The sequence below is a fragment of the Electrona antarctica genome, assembly GCF_951216825.1.
Source record: "Electrona antarctica genome assembly, chromosome: 15".
Taxonomy (NCBI): domain Eukaryota; kingdom Metazoa; phylum Chordata; class Actinopteri; order Myctophiformes; family Myctophidae; genus Electrona; species Electrona antarctica.
In genome coordinates this window covers 22,780,937-22,800,973 of record NC_136796.1, presented here as the reverse complement: position 1 = coordinate 22,800,973, position 20,037 = coordinate 22,780,937, and the positions used below count along the sequence as shown (strand labels likewise).

The 20,037-nt window shown below is 44.0% G+C and overlaps 1 protein-coding gene across 1 annotated transcript in view; it reads right to left on the bottom strand.

Annotated features, from left to right (window-relative positions):
• Positions 1-20,037, bottom strand: part of LOC306937990 (uncharacterized protein) — an 88,113-nt gene that overhangs the window by 45,610 nt on the left and 22,466 nt on the right. The window contains exons 4-13 of the mRNA XM_079522012.1: positions 19,563-19,773; positions 19,071-19,233; positions 18,177-18,533; positions 9,877-12,312; positions 8,269-8,388; positions 5,712-5,915; positions 4,736-4,789; positions 3,856-3,897; positions 3,441-3,503; positions 1,469-1,543 (exon numbers count right to left, since the gene is read on the bottom strand). Of these exons, the coding sequence (XP_079378138.1) occupies positions 1,469-1,543; positions 3,441-3,503; positions 3,856-3,897; positions 4,736-4,789; positions 5,712-5,915; positions 8,269-8,388; positions 9,877-12,312; positions 18,177-18,533; positions 19,071-19,233; positions 19,563-19,773 (3,725 nt within the window). The remainder of the gene's footprint in view (positions 1-1,468; positions 1,544-3,440; positions 3,504-3,855; positions 3,898-4,735; positions 4,790-5,711; positions 5,916-8,268; positions 8,389-9,876; positions 12,313-18,176; positions 18,534-19,070; positions 19,234-19,562; positions 19,774-20,037) is intronic.

Below are 20,037 nucleotides of genomic sequence, written 5' to 3'. Positions count from 1 at the left end.
GAGGCTCCTCAACACACAATTCCAAATTGGGGATGATTGGATGTTATTCATGATATATATCGTTGCTGTCGGGAGGTGTTTTTTTTTAACACCCTTTACGTTTGTTTGTTGTTTCGAAAATATTGAATCAATGGAAAGTGCTTTGGAAAAAACCTCTTAACTCCATTGGACCCTCAAACTGTCTGCTAAAGCAGCTAACTCCACCACCTTTCCCCTTCTCATGGAAGTAATTGACAATAAATAAAGTCACAACACCAACTTTGAGGAGGCAGTATTGCTTTTTTTTTTTATATATATATTTTCTTAATTTCCTGAATAAATATATTTTTCATTTCCTGAAAAATGAACATTTTGGAGTTAGGTGGTTTCCTCCCGACAGCAGAGATATTATATATGTTATGGCAATTCTAGGCAAATGGTATGGAGCCAGTTATTGCCACGTGACTCACGAGACCATTTGTGAAATCGATTTTGGCTCTATATGGCTTAGAAGCCCCTCAATGAATGAATGACTCAAATTTGAGGTATAGAGCGGACGCTATGTTCATGATCTCTGACGCTGTGTTCTGACGGACGGACATAATCTCTGCCTTCCAGCATTGCCGCATGCCAGAGATAATGAGGAGATGGCGTTCATTCAGCGTCTGGGTTTTTTCACTTCACTTCTTCCCCTAGCTATCATCCCGTTTGAGCCGGATTTCAAGTCAGGAAGTGACTCAAATTTTACATTGGAAGCCACTGGTCCCACCCTGCACCACAGACCAATCAGAGGCCGCGGGTGCCCGGGCCCGCCCTGTTCCTGCCCTGCTCCCGTCCCTTGGAAACAGCATGATTTCCAGACAAAGTGCAGGGGGGGAAAAAAGAATTCCAGGCTAGATAATGACAGCTTTCTGTTCTCAAATGTTATGGGCCAGAAGTACAGACTGCCATTCAGAGATTGTGGAATAGATCAGTGATTCTAAACCTGTGAGGCCACTGGTGGCCCGCGAGGGTATTGCAAGTGAGCCCCCAAATTATTGCCAAAACACAAAGATTTTAATGATAATTATTATGAACGTTTCAGGGTATTTAGTTTTCTTTGAGATACACTATGTTAGATCCAGTTATCCAAGCTGGAACACAATCGATTGACTGACCATTAAATTAATCGTGCTCTGAAAATATCGGACACCATGGGTCCGATATTTGGGGGGCCGCAAACACTTTTGAGATTTTCAAGTGGGCCCTGATTCATAAAAAGAACCACTGAAATGTGGTAGATTGTCTGGCTTGACTATAGCATGGCACTAATGCTGATAGAGTCAGAGGTGTGATTCGAACTCTAAGGTGCTAATTCTACCATTGAGAGGTTTCACGATGGCGATGCATAGAATAAAGACAGTACAGCTCAACTGATTTGGCCATATGCGTGATGTCATCAGTGGCAATGTCCATGGCAATGACCGTAAAGGGGTCAAACATGACTCACAGGCAGCATGACAGAGGTACCAGGAGGCCCAGGAAGTCCATCAGCTCCAGAGAGACCAGCCTTACCAGGAACACCCTGAAACATGGAGACAGGAGTGAGTACAGAGTAGTAAGTCTCAAATCCTTATTTCTGTAACTGAGAGTGTACAAAATATAACCAAAATATAACCAAAATACATGTAACCCCAGAACATTAAACACAACTTTTGTCACACCATCACTAAACCCGGGTATATTTTACCCCATGTAAAAAAATATTCCATAAAAAATATTTCTCATCATCATAAAGTATAGAACAGTGCCCGTTGGGGGTTATCAGGTGTGATCAATTGGCTAATTAAGGGTGAGGTTGCGCATCATTGTGGTGGTGGTGTGTCAAATGCATGCCCCACCCAGTTATTATGTCCCTTTTATGCTCATATATGGAGTTCTTTGTCAGGCATGCCAAAAAATATTGAGTCTATGCAGATGTCGGTCAGAACATATTTGTGATATAAGAACAGGTCAGCTCCAGTGACCATGCAGGCTCCAGTATATGGAGCCTGCATGGTCACTGGGCAGGGGCCCTGTCCAGAGCCCGCGCAGTGGCCTTTTGTGGCGGTACTGGACAACCGTGGGTCCGACCGACTCGGCACCAGGCACTGCACTCCCTGTGGGGGTGTGGAACGCGTGTGTCGAATTTGAAGTCGGTGTGGCGAACGGTTCTCGAGTTACGTGGATTACAGACGTACACTAGAAAGTACACACGTATGTACACACAAAGACTTATGTATAGGTATAGCAATACATGGCAATTTTAGGTACTCTTCTTTAATATTTCAGCATGAAATATTCTTTAATATTCTTCTTTAATATTTCAGCATGAAATATTAAAGAAAAAAATAGATATCATGGAGGGGCTAGCGCCCCTCAAAAATATTCCTAAAAAAATTGAGCTGGAACTTCTCCTTGGGCCATCCATTCCTGGGGGAGGGGGGGAAGTCTCACTTGTGTGAAGTCAGGTGCGCTCTTATCATCATACATCATCATACATCACATTCCGTGTTCAGCCAATCAAATCATCACTATGTGGTACTGGTACACACAAACATACAAAGCTGGCCAATCAAATCATCACAAATGTGGTACCCACAAACACACGAAGCTGGGAATAGGAGGCTAGCGCCCCTCAAAAAACTGCCCATTGTGGGAGTATGGGATTTTCTTTTTACACTCTACCACTCTAACAAAAACTGGGATGTGGGCAGGGAAACACCTACACCTACACACCTACCATCATGAAGGTACCCAGGGACCCACCCACCTCAGACATCAGCAACATAAACATAATTATCCGGGGTGAAAATCACCCAGGTTTGGTGTTCTAGGGTTAATTAAGTGTCCCTGAGCTAGACACTTAACCCTTAATAACTGCTGAAACCCTATTTCTCCCGTGTGACTAACAAAGGCATCCCTCTCCCAAAGCCTGAGTTGTACTTACATACTGAGAATGTGCATTGTGTAGTGCAACTCGTGCCGCTAAGATTTACAAGCTCACAACGCATCACATCGCAATGTATTGTGAGCTTGTTGATCTGCTATTTCTGCGTGACACTGGCACACTGGCACTGGCCATGCAGTACACCTGATGTACTGCATGACACAGCATCTTCCTATTGACAGCACATCCATGACTGTAAAAAAAACCCTTTTTGCCCATAGGGCAGGAGCCTATCTCCTGTTTCTGTAGCGTGAGGCAGCTCAAGGCCTGGACATGACGCTACTATATCGCTGGGACTTACCCCAATCCAACCCTTGATGCTGAGTGCCAAGCAGGGAGGCATTGGGTAACATTTTTATAGTCTTTGATATGACCCCGGCCTGGGATCGAACCCCGACCTCCCAGTCTCAGGGTGGACACTCTAACCACAACTCCACTGGGCAAAGAGTTTAAGTAACATTTCATCTAAAAAAAATACATGGGAAATACTGACCCTCTCACCAGGATCACCAATAGAGCCGGGGGGTCCAGAAGATCCAGACGGGCCGGTGGGACCCTAAAAGACAAAGGCAGAGTTGAACAGAAAAAAACTGACTGAGACTAAGGAACAGGAAAGGATGGCAAGGCAAAGAAAAAGAGAATCCCAATACATTTTGAAAATAAAATACTGCCTTTTATTCTTTAATATATATATTTTTGATAGATAATCATTGAGTACTGAATTTAAATACTGTGCTACACATGACTAGACAAAGTGTTGTACACCAGTGCTACACCAAGAATATATTCTATTCTAATCAAGCCTGTTTTTGCTCTTTAAGCCATTCATGCCATGGTTGCTACTTATTTGTCAAGGATATTAAATATTACTGCTGTTACATTATAATATAATATTGTCATTGACTTACAGATGGTCCCTCTGGTCCGGGAGGTCCCTCAATCAACATACCCTGGAGAAGGTCAAAACCAACACAATGAAGATGAGCCAGATGGAAGAGTTCCCGTCCAAAATAAGATAAAAGCACTACAAATACTGACTCCAAGAGACAGTAGCCTATAGTCTCAGCCTCCCCAGTAAGTCCAGGAGTGAAGTAGAACTTGCTTCAAGTATTGCTTGCTTCAAGTATTGCTTAAAGAGTTGGCTTGTTGACAGACACACTCAGGCTACTGTTGAGAGCCATGAGAGAGAAGCTGATGAACAGCTAAAAGACACATCCTAGAGTAGACCTATTAGGCTGGATGCTGGATGAAAAAAAGTTAAACAGTGGATAAGAATAAAAGATCTGCACACCAGTATTGCTGCTCCCAAATGCAATTTTACAAGAAAAAAATCTTTTGGGAACAGCAATACGATTTACATCCGTTTCTGTCCAGTCTCATATACCAGTCATAATAGTCTACTATAGTATACTATTTGTAGTGAATTTGCCTGCATCTCTTTCCCTGTCTATCTTATCTTTCTTCTATTTTCTTTCTTTCTTGTTGGTTTCCTGCTTTATATGTAAAGTGTCTTGAGACAACTTGTTGTGATTTGACACTTAAATAAAATTGAATTGAATTGAATTCATTTAATGAATGTCTTTTGTGAGGTCACACAGTGACCTTGACCTTTAGACTTTGACCACCTACTTCATCCTTGGGTTTGTGCCAAATGTCATGAACTTCCCTCAATAAAGCCTTCCTGAGGTATCGCGTTCACAAGGTTGGACAGATAACATAATGCCTCCTGGCACAGCTGTCCACCGGTGGAGGCATAAAAATGAATGGATGGATGAATGAGTAACTCACAGGCTCCAGGACAGCAGGATCTCCCTTCTCTCCTTTCTGGGCATTGACGGTGGCCTGAGGAAAACACACATGTAGCCAACAACACAGCACAGTCAGTACAGAAGTACGTACACACACACACACACACACACACACACACGTGCACACGCACGTGTTGTCAAACTGTAGTAAAATACCATTTAGGGATGCGTATCCATGGTCAGGTCAGGTAAACATACAGTCAAATGTATGAATAAAATGACCAAATCATAACTCTGTAAACGGCATCAATCAATTATTCCGTTCCATTTTTAATGTCAATCGCAACGCAAGGCGTACAAACGTCAAAACGACCTGCTCCAACTGTGAGACAGAGAGTAAGGAAATGGAAGAGTTACCCACGAGTCCTTGCTTCACTTAACTGTGTCCATTAATACTGTGTCTTTTTCCCCCATAGACACAGAAGTTTGCATACGCTTAATAGCAAGTCTAAATAATGCCATAAACAAGGAAAAGAAGTAACAGGCATTCAAAGCAAATGAACCGAGGGCCTGGTCATTTTTCTGCACTTGTGAATGCCCCTTTGTTTATGTAGCTGTCCTATATAGAGACTTACTATACACACAATATAGAGTAAATCCCCATTTCAACCAGTAATGCAGGAACCAGATCTTGGCCGAAACAGTATTTGAAATGGTTTCTCATATACGTACACACACACACACACACACACACACACACACACACACACACACACACACATATATATATATATATATATATATATATATATATATATATATATATATATACTCAATTTAGACTGCCATTAAACTGCCATTGATCTGGAACCCAATGTATTTGTAAGTACCATACCTCAAATACAATTCCACCAAGATTGATTTGGTTGAAATGTAAAGAGATTTATTTGCTCTTTCTTTGGGGCTCTCTTTGTTTTCCCGGGCCCTATCCCTGGAGCAACAAATTGACAACTTACGCCTCCCTCGTCCGTCACAGCGGACAGGGCGGGGCCCAGGTTGGCATCGCCCTCTCCGCCGGCCTTCTCTGGCTCGTTGTAGTCCCGGTAGGAATAGTCGTATTCCTTCAGGCCCACGTCCCCGGTCACATACTCCTCTGTGAACAGCTCCTCACCCACTGACTTGACGGCGTCTACCACCTCTTCCACCACCGTCTGCTCCACCTGGACACGGTGCGGTGGCAGATCGGCAGATGGCCGGGTGGCAAGGGGAGCGGAGAACAGATGAAGAGATGGTAGGAGGGAGGACAGGATGAAGGGAGTAAAGTGGTAGAAGGGGGTTTGTCGCAAAGGAGGACAGAGAGGTATTGAAGGAATGAAGGAAAGAGTGGAGGAGAGAAGGAGCCATGATGGAGGAAGTAGTAGAAGAGGGCATATGAGAGTCTTACCTTGTGCAAATAAACACAGTGAGACAGGGATATACTGTAGTGTAGGGAAAACTGGCATCGCATGGACCTTACTGCAGGTAACTCTGGGCTGACTTTCCCCAAGCGAATCCTCAAATACTGCCTTAAATCTCACATTAATCATCTATCATTTAGTTCATGATCATGTGCGTTTCCACCAAAGCGTGTGCATAGATACTAGCTTGTGTGTTATGGTAAGTTACCAATAATATTGTATACTGTACTATAGCCTATAGGGCCTATGTTCTTTTATGTTGTTTAAAAGATAAATAGAAAAAAATATGTTTTTGTCTCAAGCAAACACAAATATGTTGAAAACAAAAACAAATTGTATTTCAAATAATTTGTATGTTGTCGGTCAAATTCCCTCAAATACTTCATATTGCATATTGCAGAAGAACATTTTATCATTTTGTAACATTAACATTAACATTAACATTGTAAGATAATTAGCTCTCTTCAGTGAAATAACCAAGGAGACAACCTACGGTAGTCTAGTGCAAACTGAAGGACAAAATGCAACATGTCTCCTTAAACAATGTGACAAATAAATGGTGAACAAAACAAATTCCACATGTCCAAATATCTCCTTGAAGACCATTAACACACAAGAGAGATGAAGCACCTTGCTTTGTTAAAACATAAAGCTACTGCTGCCATGGAGCAAAGCTATTAGTGCTATGTTATTTATCTAGTTAACTTACCATGTGTGATTAAAATATCTCCTATATGAATCCGATGGAATTATCTTTGAATGGCTTCTCTTGGAAAAAGAACCAGTGCATGAATGCACAAAAAAATAACAACAGCACAAGGGAATGTCTTCTATCAAAACAAATCTATGCCATAACAGTTATTTGCTTAATATAAATCCCTTATACTGTGTAGGTGAATGCATTCCAAAACAGTCAAATATCTCTGTGGCATCAAAACTGACTTTTAGCTCTCCTCATAAATGAACAGTGGAAAACATCAACAAACAGAGTAGGCTAAAGATGCTAATGGTGGTCAATTAGCATGATCACCAAAACACAACTCGGTCACAAACAGTTATTTGGGCTGTGAAGGCAGCCACAACTACTACTACCACAGTACGTTCTCACACAAAATGCATGTTAGATTTGTGATCAAACAAGAATGCATTTAAATTCATCACTTTTTTGTTGTTGTTCTGGTTAAAATGCATATCAAATATCCCTGTGTGCCTCCCGATTTACTCAAGATCGTTTTGTTCTCATCTCAAGACCACTAACACAACGTTATTTCTTGATATGAGAACAAATGTGCATCTTGTGGGTTAGGGCAAATGAGAGTCACATGAGAATGTTTGATGATACAATAATGATGCCATGTGATGCATTCTTCTTTAGATCAGTTATATGTCTCGTCTCTTAGTAGTTGAAGAAATGAGATCTTGTTATGATGACTAGTAACTACTTTAGTTCCACTACATGGGCTGGGCTCACCACCACATTTATATTGCAGTCATTGTTCCCTTCTTGTTTGCATCTTTTGATAAGAGATCTTCAACCTCTCAGTATTTTAGTTTTCGTTCATCAATTTGCAATTTGCAGGTTTCCAGTGCCAGTAAAACTACAAGTTTGCTGTACCTACTACCTAGTACCTACAGGGATCCCAAACTAAACTGGTCAAGTTTAACCTCTTGGATAAATGAAGTAAACAATGTAGTCACTTTTAAAATGGCATCCCTATTTTCGGCGTGTTTAAAAGAAAACATTATCGACAATTTGTTCTAAAATAGCAGAAATAGCTCACCTGCAAGCTCAAAATGTGTCACAATGCGACACGTGAGAGATCGGCTATTTTCACTAGGTAGGTTGTACACAACAAAGTCAAAATATGCTTTAAGTGGTTAAATGTGTCAAATCGATTGAATAGATTTGATGAATCGAAAAGGTCAGCGAATAATCACTAAGAAAATAATCTATAGTAGCTGCCCTAAAACGGAGCTAAAACGGGATGTCGCAATCTTTTAACAGATTGCAACGAATGGCCATAATAGTATACCTGCTGGGGTTTACTGTGCTTTCTGTGCTGAATCAATATCTTCTGTATCTGTGTCTCTGATCAGTATGAATGCTTTCCATTACCTGGCCAGTTGCCTCTTCTTGTCCAATGATCTCACCCTCTGGCTGTGGCACCTCCTCCTCATAATAATATTCCGTCTCTGTAGGGGTGTGGCCAGCCTCAGAATTCTCAGTATCTACATCCTGATTGGTCAAGTTGACAGGAAGTAGTTGGGAGCGGGAAGGAAGTAAGCAGATTTAATTTGAAGAGGGCGGTTAGTTCGAAGTCCGGTGGCATGAGGTGAGTTAAGAGAGGAGGATTGGAACACATCATAAAATGGTAGGTTGCCAGACACAAGGAAGATTTGACAATGGCAACTCACATTTTCAAAGATATGAGATCTCATGTTTGAAAAGAAATTTCAGCGTGTTTTTGAACATCGATGACTATAAATGTTGCCAGCTGCAAGATTTAGGGAGTCATCGAGACTTTGACATCTTTGCTGAAATTTATTTTCTTTTGTAAATGGTTTTAAAAAGCCCACAACGCCATGGTAAATTCATGAGAGGGTCTGGTATGCTCTTACTGGTGTCCGAAGAACCACCAAGGGCCTGTCACCAAGTGATGAAAATATACCCTTTCGGGTCCATTTGGTAACATTTGTACATCCTCAGTGATAAATTAACACTGGGGATTTTACTGTGTAAGATCAAAATATCATCACTTTGGGATATTTGGTCCCAGAATTGAGCACCAACCAACCCAATCAGCAGCCTCACAGAGTTGAGTTCAATTAACCAGTCCATCGATTAATCCATCACAGATGTACTGTACTTTTACAAAGATTGTAATCATCCAGAGCACATTAAGATGACCAGATTGACTGACATCAATGGCCAACCATGTGCTCCAAATGCCACTGAACTCCTGATCTAAGCATGCTGGAAACAGGCAGCTTGCTTAGATCTTTTCCTGTGAGGCTGCTTCATTCATATCTGATACGAAATATGACCAAAGACAGGAAGATAGAAAACACAGATACTTGAGAGAGAGAGAAAAAATGAAAGAGACAGAGTAACGGAGAAGTTTGGGAACATTTGTGTTGTATGTAGTACTGTGAATGTGTGTATGTAAGTTTTCTCTTCAGTTTCTACATTATTGCAGTCTGTGCTCTTTAGTGTGACGAATGTGTACTGTTAAATATCAATGTCACCGCTAGATAAACGTGGTAGGTTTGGACTCCAGAGATCCATTTTCAAAGTGAGGAGGAAAGAGACTGCACAATTAGCCATGCTTCAATGTGACAGTCTCATAATCTGCTGTATCATATCATATTTATACAGAGATTGTGCTGATCATGAATGATCATATGATATATACGCAGGGGATGAGAGGGGTCCAGATCGTAATGACCAAACTTCCTTTCTGGAGACCAGGAAGTCCAACATAGAGGAGTTACCACAAACTTTGCACAGATATTCAATACAACCATCTAATTTGATTCTCACCAATGCCGTTTAGCCTGTACATTATTTCACTTCAAGGTATATATTTTGCTTAGTTATCTTGGGTGCAAAACTTTGTGGTAAAACCTTGCATGCTGAAGGACTCTCCGGTAGACAAAAAGGACAGGTTGGAACATACAGCTCTGGATATCTTGGGGCCCCAAATCACAGGCCTTCCTGTTGTACCTGTTGATAACCGTTGCCGTTCTTCTCCGGTACCGTGGTGCCGGCGCCGCTCAGTGCAGTCTTGTCGAAGGGTGGGAATTGTTTGTGCTGGGATTTGACGTTATTGAGATCCACCACTGTCACCTTGGGCTTCGACGGTTTGGGGGGAGTCGGCAGGACAGGAACGGATGTAGGCGGATCTTTCTTTGTGATGACAGGCTTTTCGACCACGGTCTTCACTTTTTCTACTTTGCTAACAGGTTTGACCAGGGGGACTTTAGTGACCACAGTTTTAACTTTAATGACCTCTTTGACCTCTGCCCTGATCTCAGTTTTTGTCACCGGAGCTTTGGTGGCTGCAGGTTTCGGCACCTTTGCAGGTTCGGGTTTTGGCGCCTTTGTGGGTTCGGGTTTCGGTGCCTTTGTGGGTTCGGGTTTCGGCGCCTTTGTGGGTTCGGGTTTTGGAGCCTTTGTGGGTTCGGGTTTCGGCGCCTTTGCGGGTTCGGGTTTTGGAGCCTTTGTGGGTTCGGGTTTTGGAGCCTTTGCGGGTTCGGGTTTCGGTGCCTTTGCGGGTTCGGGTTTCAGTGCCTTTGTGGGTTCTGGTTTCAGTGCCTTTGCGGGTTTCGGTGCCTTTGCGGGTTCGGGTTTTTCTGCTTTTGTGAGTTCGGCTTTTGTCGCTTTTGTGGGTGCAGGTTTAGGAGCCTTGGGAGCTACAACTTTTACCGCAGGTTTTGCTGCACTGACGACAGTCTTCTCTACTTTTTCTACTTTAACAACTTTCTCAGCCTTGGCTTTAGTAGTGGTTTCAGTTTTTACAACTTTGGCAGCACCGTTAGCTTTCTTCTCTACTGCAGCTTTACCATTGCCATTCTCTTTTGCCGCTCCACTGACTTTGTTCTCCGCTTTACCATTGACCTTCACTTTCACTTCAACGGGGGCTTTGCCGTTAGCTTTGGCCTCTCCATTGACTTTCTTCTCTGTGGTTTTGCCATTTCCATTAGCTTTAGCTTGAACGGTTGTTTTCCCATTACCATTAACTTTCTTCTCTGCTACAGCCTTGCCATTTCCATTCACAGAAACCTTGGCCTCAGCGGCAGGCTTGGCCTCAGCGGCAGGCTTGGCCTCAACGGCAGGCTTGGCCTCAGCGGCAGGCTTGGCCTCAGCGGCAGGCTTGGCCTCAACGGCAGGCTTGGCCTCAGCGGCAGGCTTGGCCTCAACGGCAGGCTTGGCCTCAACGGCAGGCTTGGCCTCAGCGGCAGGCTTGGCCTCAGCGGCAGGCTTGGCCTCAGCGGCAGGCTTGGCCTCAACGGCAGGCTTGGCCTCAACGGCAGGCTTTGCCTCAGCTGCAGGCTTTCCATTCCCCTTCACCGGAACCTCGGCCTCAGCAGCAGCCTTGGCCGCAGCTGCAGCCTTGCCATTTCCATTTATAGCAGGTTTGGCCTCAGCAGCAGGTTTGGCCTCAGCAGCAGGTTTGGCCTCAGCTGCAGGCTTGGCCGCAGCTGCAGGCTTGGCCTCAGCAGCAGGCTTGGCCGCAGCTGCAGGCTTGGCCTCAGCAGCAGGCTTGGCCGCAGCTGCAGGCTTGGCCTCAGCAGCAGGCTTGGCCGCAGCTGCAGGCTTGGCCTCAGCAGCAGGCTTGGCCGCAGCTGCAGGCTTGGCCTCAGCAGCAGGTTTGGCCTCAGCCACAGGCTTGGCCTCAGCCACAGGCTTGGCCTCAGCTGCAGCCTTGCCATTTCCATTCACAGCAACCTTGGCCTCAGCTGCAACCTTGGCCTCAGCTGCAGTCTTGCCATTTCCATTCACAGCAACCTTGGCCTCAGCAGCAGGCTTGGCCTCAGCTGCAACCTTGGCCTCAGCAGCAGGCTTGGCCTCAGCTGCAACCTTGGCCTCAGCAGCAGGCTTGGCCTCAGCTGCAACCTTGGCCTCAGCAGCAGGCTTGCCATTTCCATTCACAGCAACCTTGGCCTCAGCAGCAGGCTTGGCCTCAGCTGCAACCTTGGCCTCAGCAGCAGGCTTGGCCTCAGCTGCAACCTTGGCCTCAGCCGCAGGCTTGGCCTCAGCAGCAGCTGCAGGCTTACCGTTACCATTAACTTTAGCCTCGGCTGCCTTTCCATTGCCATTAACTTTAGCCTCGGCTGCTTTTCCATTTCCATTGCCGTTAACTTTAGCTGCACCATTGACTTTCTTTTCAATGGCAACTTTGCCGTTGCCGTTCTTTGCAGGGGCGGCATCTGGCTTGGGCTTAGCGGCCACGGTGGGTTTGATCTTTGAGAGGAGGATGTCTAAGGCAGCTGGCTTAGCTTTGGAAGACTTGGTGGGGGCAGACTTGGGCGCTTTGGTGGGCATGGGCGGCTTGACTACCAGTTTGGATGGTGCCTTGGCTGGCTTGGCTGGCGGAGTGGGTTTGACTTTGAGAGCCGCAGCTTTAGAGGGGGCTGGCTTCGCATTGGCCGGCTTCTTCTATTATTGCGCATATATGAATGGATTGAGAAGTAGCGTGTGTAAAGTGAAGGTGAAGTGAATGTGGACAGAGACACAGTGAGAGAGCAGAGTGAGAGATGGAGAGATACGGTGTGTGGAGGGGTTGGGAGGGGACGAAAAACACAAACAAGGGATGGACAGAAGGAGAGAAAGACAAAAGAGTGGGTGTTTTGAGACAAGGTGACATAAAGATGGCTAAGGCTTGGATGATTTACTGAGACTGTTCAGGCATTACTGGATACAGCTGGAAATTAGGTGTATTTTCTATGAATGACCACTGAAAAGTATCAATTTTAAATGTCATCAAGAAGAAGGACATGTCATAAGGTGTAATTAATTATTTTGTTGAATACAAAATAGTAAAAGGTAATCAAAACACTAAATGATTTAGCCGATTCTGAATATGTAGCTGGTCTCTCCAGTAATGCCATTCTCCATTATTAAATGAATTAAATGACAAAGCAGCATCTTCTTGCTAATGAGGTGTGGAGCCTCGTGCGCCGCAGAGGCACTGGGGGTCTATGTCAGGTAAAGCTAGTGCTGAACACACACACACACACACACACACACACACACACACACACGCACACGCACACACGCACGCGCAGGTGTCTGACACCCACACTCTTCACTGAAACACTGGCATCAGTTGTACATACATACCCCACACATACACTCACATACACACTTTGCTAATGCTTTGATGAAGCTGTCCAACTGCGGGTGAGAGAGGGAGATGCTGCTAAAAAGCCAGTAAAAAGATCTGAGGTCAGGCAAGCAGATGCATGTTAGTTTGACTCCAACTGCATTCATTCAAACACACACAAATCCACTTGCTTCTACACAGGAGACACATGCAAGGACACATGCTGAACTACTAGAGAACCCAAAATTGCCCAGATTGGATATTCAGTACGTACCAAGAAGTGATAAAAAATGATGCACAGAACAGAAAGACCGTGGCATACCTACTTGTGTTTCTATGTCATACCAAGGTCAGTTCTTTCGTTCTAGACGTACGACCTCGAATGCATGAACCGAGAGAAACGCACGTGCATTGACAATTCCCACGTTGACAAAGACAAAGACAATGACACAGGGTGACACAGAGGAAAACGCATGCGATGACATCCCACAACAACATCAAGAAATCATGCAATATATAGTAACAAGGCAATAGAATCAAGTCTTGAGTCAAATAGTATTTGCAAATACGCATAAAGTTTGTTTCAATCCACTTTGCAGCTTAATGGGCAGGGCTTATACTACACAGGAGGACAATACGACAAGCTGCAGAAAGTCTGGACAATCGCAGCGACGTGAATTCTCCCGAATGTGGTAAAACGCTATCCATCGTACAAGCAGAGGAGCTTGAAACAAACGAAAAAGCCAGTTATTCGTAAATACTATTGAACGCGTGTCTGACACAATGTTTTCTTATGTTATGTTAACCCGGCATTCCATATTATCACCATCCTGTCAGGATGGACAAACACCCAGGCACTATTAACATCGACCGCATCACTCAGATGACGGGCTTTCGTGCAGATGTTAGAACCAAAGGAATGGAAGGAGCATCATAAGGATCATATGGTACAAGCTTATTCTGTACTTCTTGTCGTGCGTGGCAGTTGGCATGACCCAGGACTTATGGTGTGCAATGGTGTTTACACACTACACAATCAAATCTCGGGTGTTAATTAAAAGTTTGTGTAAAAATGTGAATTTTTACTCTCTCAGCATTAAATTATACACCCCAGAATCGATTGTGTATTGCTGCTGTAGTGTGGAAAAAGCATGTGGGTGTATAGTACGTGTGTGTGTGTGTGTGTGCGTGTGCGTGTGCGTGTGCGTGTGCGTGTGTGTGTGTGTGTGTGTGTGTGTGTGTGTGTGTGTGTGTGTGTGTGTGAGATACAACACAGCTATACCCTATAAGCCCTCCCAGTGCCCCATCCAACTGAGCGCAGAGCCACACACTGAACATACACAAAATTAAAACACATTAAATGGGAAGAGGATACATCACAATGTTATTGTACAGTGTAGTGTTAATTGTTATTGATGAAGACGAGGTGAACGTAGTGTGTGAGTGTATGGTGTCAATTTAAAAAAAAAAACGTTTTGATTTTAAAAGAGGGTGACCGGGTGAGAGAGACTGACAGGAGACGAGAGGGAGAAACTTGACTAAATCAAGGTAATAACAACATAAAGAATTGTAAGCAATCAAACTGTCTGAGGTCAAAGCATACGGTTAATTAATAAACTGTCACTGCAAACATTTTCTATGTCATTCAAGTGCTGTCCATGCAAAGAACAATAATTTTAACGATAACAATAAATGTTTTTTTTTAATCGTTCTACAGTTAACTGACATGGATGGCAGAGTCCATACCACCAACTACAGACACTGGCAAAAAATGTCGTTGGGAAAACTCTCATAGCACTTTGATGAACGATAGAAAGTCAATCAAAACAAAGACACTTTACTGAACGTTATGGTTCAGTGTGGATAATCACATCATTATCATATTTATCTTTATAATCATCGTTCTTGTTGTGGACAGCCTTTACACACGCCTTTTTACTCTCTTAAAAAGGAATGAATAGATTTTACAGAGTACTTTCTCTCTGTCTCTCTCTCTCCGTCACTCTCCATCTCTCCCTCCACACCCACTCCCTCCTTTCTCCTAATCCCCCTCTCTCTCGCTTCTTCTTTTACCTGGTGACTGGGGGTCCACGGTTGTGGGGAGGAGGAAGGGGTCGGAGAGGAGGTAGTGGGGAGGTGGTCTGTGGTCTCTTCGTAATAATAGGGGTATTCATGGTTATCTTGTTCCTCATCAAAGTACTGAGAGAGATGGATGGAGGGATGGACAGAAAGAAAGGAAAGAGGGAGAGTTGGGACAGCAAGGAAAGCCAGCGAGGAGTATAGAGTGAAGGAGGTGGAGAGAAAGGGAAGCAGGGATGGGGTGGATGGATGGATGGAACCAATAGAGGCAGGAATGGATGGTTGGACGAAGACAATGAAATGGATGGAAGGGGGAGGGAGAGGGGCTCACATGACAGAAGAGGAATGGAGGGAGAGGAATGTGTGACAGCGGAGGTGAAGAGTAACTTTTCAAAGGAGGGGAAGAAAATATGGAGGGAGAGGTTGGAGGAGCCATGATAGGATAGATGAGAGTGAGCAAGGGGACAAGAAGGGGTTATGGATGAGAGGGAGAGGGAGAGAGAGAGAGAGAGAGACAGAGAGACAGAGAGAGAGACAGAGAGAGAGAGAGAGAGAGACAGAGAGAGAGAGAGAGAGAGATAGAGAGAGAGAGACAGAGAGAGAGAGAGAGAGAGAGAGAGAGAGAGAGAGACAGAGAGAGAGAGAGAGAGAGAGAGAGAGAGAGAGACAGAGAGAGAGAGAGAGAGAGAGAGAGAGAGAGACAAAGGGAGAGAGCAAAGCAGATGGTAACTTCTTTTCTATTCATCGGGTGGCCCACAGTAAATCTGGAACGTTCATTTAACTCTGTGTATTAAATGAGGGGAAACGGAGTGAGGATGCACCATCGATGGATGAGAAAACCAAGCACAAAGGCAATGAATAAAACCACACTGATTTATATTCATTCACAAAGCAACGTCATCCCAACAGCATCAACGTGACAGCAGGGTCACGGGGCACTGGGCTACTGACAGATGTCTGGTTTAGAATTTAATGAATGGACTTTTCACCTAAATCAATTGGTTTGTCTCTCTTAAATGTCACACCTATCCCCAATACATAGTGAATTTAGATGTATTTTTTTCCCCTCCCAGTGATGGAATGAGGAAACAAGGTGTTTCATTATTATCTTATGAACTACTATACAGGCTGTACTGACACTTTCTTTGGATGAGTCAAAATCATTTTAAATCGTACTTGTTATTGGATTAACAGATTATATATTTCGAAAGTAACTGTATATTTTGGTGTAAACAATTAACGTACAGTATACAACAAGTCTCAGTGACGAGAGCGGGTCCATCTTAAACCATCTTTATGTTTAATCTTTGTTTGAAGCAATTGTTTGCTACGTCCCTAGAGAAGCAATTACTGTACAATCGTGGTTATGTTTCCCAAAGTGTCTATGACCTGACACGTGCCTTCTGCTTCAAAAGCAAAATAGAGAAATGATTGAATAAATAAATAAATACAAAGGTTGGTTTGTATCATCCTTTCCCCCTACCATCTCTCTGTGTTTCATTGTGCTACGGTAGAAACTGTAACTGACAGCTTGTGTGTGACCAATGCAACGTAGTCTTATCAGAAATGATCAAAACATTTTCCAGTTTAAAGGTATGATCAAATTCTATTTAGACTATATATATATATATATATATATATATATATATATGATAGCAAAGAGCATACGGTCCCTGATCGTCTCTAGATCCCTTGAGGACAGAGACGGGCAGAGAGTATAAGGTGGGGAGGAAACTGGACTGATACAAACCAGTTGTTGTTGTTGTTGTTGTTGTTGAAGATGATGAAGATGATGCAGGGGGCAGATAGAAAGAAAGAGCACCAGCACTTTGATAGCTTTGATTGCAGAACCTTGCAGACTGTCCATTCTGTTTAACCACCTAAGCCCTCTGGTCTTAGAGAACCGGACTTGAGTTACAACTGTACTTTGTATCTGTCTACTCTACCAAAAATACCCGAACGACAAGCTCACAATACGTCGCGACGCGGAGTGAGGTTGTACGTCTGCTATTTTTGGTGAATGTTCTCCCCAGAATACAGATGCTGGGGTTCAATTGGTTAATTTGGCTGGCCCTTAACCAATCGTTATTTACGAACGTCCATCAGTAACGTGTACGTTGCTTTACTACAGATGGCTGCATTAGACTCTACACATGTACAAGTCACTCTGTATGTGAGAGGACTTTCTACATTTATGAGTTTAATGATTCACATCATGATGGGTTTATTTCCCCATTAATAATCCCACCTGTACTCTTATATTAAGCTTTATTTATTTCTTTATGTCTTTATGTGTGTTTAATACCGTATGTCTACCGTACGTACTGTATATAGTATGCCTTTGAACTGGCCAGAAGCTGCCAAGAACATGGAAAGTCTGCAGATTCTGTCGTCCCTTCTGAAATGAACATTGAACTTGTCTTCAGTGTACATGGGCATTTGTGCGTGTGTGTGTGTGTGCGTGTGGCGCGCGTGCGTGCGTGCGTGCGTGCGTGCGTGCGTGCGTGCGTGCGTGCGTGTGATGTCTTAACTTTACGCAATTTAACTTTATTATGAGGTGCAGCAATGTATTCCCAAATGAATGTTCAATTACTTAATTCAGCATGTGTGCATGTACATACACCCTAGCTACTGTGTGACAACTGACAACAGAATATTGAGAATGTGCATACCTTCAGCAAACGTATAATATGTGCATGTATATACTCTGTGTGCCTTGGAGGTGTGGACGTGTGTAGCTGAAGATGCATTAGCCCTGAAACATGAATGACACAACTTCACCCTGTTTTACACACCTTTGAACGTTAATGTCTACATAAACGTTCATTTTCAAATTTAAAGTGCTCACTCCAGGGCCACAGATGTTACAATTCTGCTCGGGCGTGTATAACAAGCATCCATATCATCCGTATTGTTCAATAAAAAGCATTTTAATAAGATCGGTGGCCATTTTCTCCGTTTTTTTCCCCGCCATACGGTATGCTTTCAACTATACGCAAACGGTTGGGAGGTATATTGCACTCTGATACATTATAACGTTTTTAGAAAATGTCCACCAATCGGATTAAAATGCTTCTTATTGAACAATACGGAATATTCAGGGGGTGCTTATACCCACCCGAGCAGAACTGTATAACATCCGTGGCCCTGGTGTTAGCACTTTATATTTGGAAATCTGAACGTTTGTGTAGACGTTAACGTTGTAAAATGGAGAAAGTGTGTAAAACAGGTTGAAATTCCGCAATGGCGCTCGTGACAGACGAGCGTCATGTGAACCGTGGCTACAGAAGATGCAGCATAATATGCCGATGTATGTGATTGTGTATGTATGCCATGGTGGTGTGTTACTCACGTATGTGTTGGGGTCCTGGGCCTGGATCTTGGGCAGAGGTGAGTCACAGTCTGGGCTGTAGTGTTCACAATAGTCATAGGCAGCCTGAGGGTTGGACGCAATCAACAGCTGCTGGATGTCTCCCTGTAGAACAGATTGACGACAAGCACAGACACATCATTGATGACTGCTGTCAAAAAGCATCACCAAAGTAAACTGCACCATTTCAGGCAGTGAGAAAAATTCTGTGGTAGAAAAAAAAAGTACATGTACTCAAGTACAATTTTTAGGTACTTTTAGTATTTCCAATTTTCTATAATTCTATTACTTCTACTGTACTCCAGTGGCAAATATTATACTTTTCACTCCACTACAATTATTTGAAAACTATAGTTACTTAGTAGATTTTGATTATTACCAAAACATACATTAATAACTTCAGCCCTATGTATACTTAGGCTATTGAAAATCACAACAAGTAACGTAACACATGTGAAGGAACACGCAGTTCCCTGCTGAACCTGACCAACCTGTAGTTGTCGCTAGTGCACAAATTGAGATCACTCTCACCCTGCCAGCTTTTGTGACATTCACTGGCCAATGGAACCCCCATCTCTGTCAGTATGTCGGTGGACAGGAACTTTACCTGTTCTACCCTATATGTTCCCTGTTCTACCCTACCTGGAAGACCTCCTCGTCCAGCAGGCGGGCTCCGAACACGGTGATTCCGTTGGTGTCGACCTCGGCGTGGTTTCCGCGTGGGAGGGGCTTGGTCATCTTCTTCTTACAGTCCAGCAGCAGCGTCACGTTCTTCTTGGACACGGAGATGGCCACGCGGTGCCACCTGCAGGTGCGGGAGAGGAGAGCGACAGCAAGGCCAATAAATGTGTGACGCGGCAGAAGCCATGGGGTCTGGTCTAAGACTATACTCAGTGCACACACATGCACACATACAGTACATGCGTACACACGCGCGCATGGACACACACACACACACACACACACACACACACACACACAACACACACACACACACACACACACACACACACACACACACACACACACACACAGTGTACGGTCAGGCACCACAGATATCCCCCTCAGCCCCCCTATATCTTTTTCAGCTCAGACTGCTTGCTGACTGTTCCCCTGGCTCGCTGGTTTACTGACTTGCCGTCAGCCAGGTTGATGCCTCTGAACAGTGGGTAGTCCTCTGGGGCCGGCTTTCCGTTCTGGTCCTCGTACAGGAAGACGGGGGAGCGTCCCATCTCAATGCCCAGCTGCTGGATGCCCTGCTCGCTGTAGATGGACAGCAGGAAGGCCTGCAGGCCCGACTGGGCCTTGACCAGAGCCATGATGGAGAAGTTCTCTGGGAAACGGCCTGGCGAGGAGGAAGAGACAGAGAGACAAAGACAGATACAAAGAGACAGAGGGAGAAGACAGAGACATAATGTGATGTTTAGATCACAGGACAAAAAGGATAACCCAACCCTGGGTCCGATGCCGTCCTAGCTCACAGATTACCCATGTTTTGATCGATCTTTTGTCAAAAACTTGAAATAAATAAAATAAATAAAAATAAACGATTATTCAATTTAATTCAATTTCAATTAAAGTTTCTAAGAAGGAGAGGACACTAGAGCAG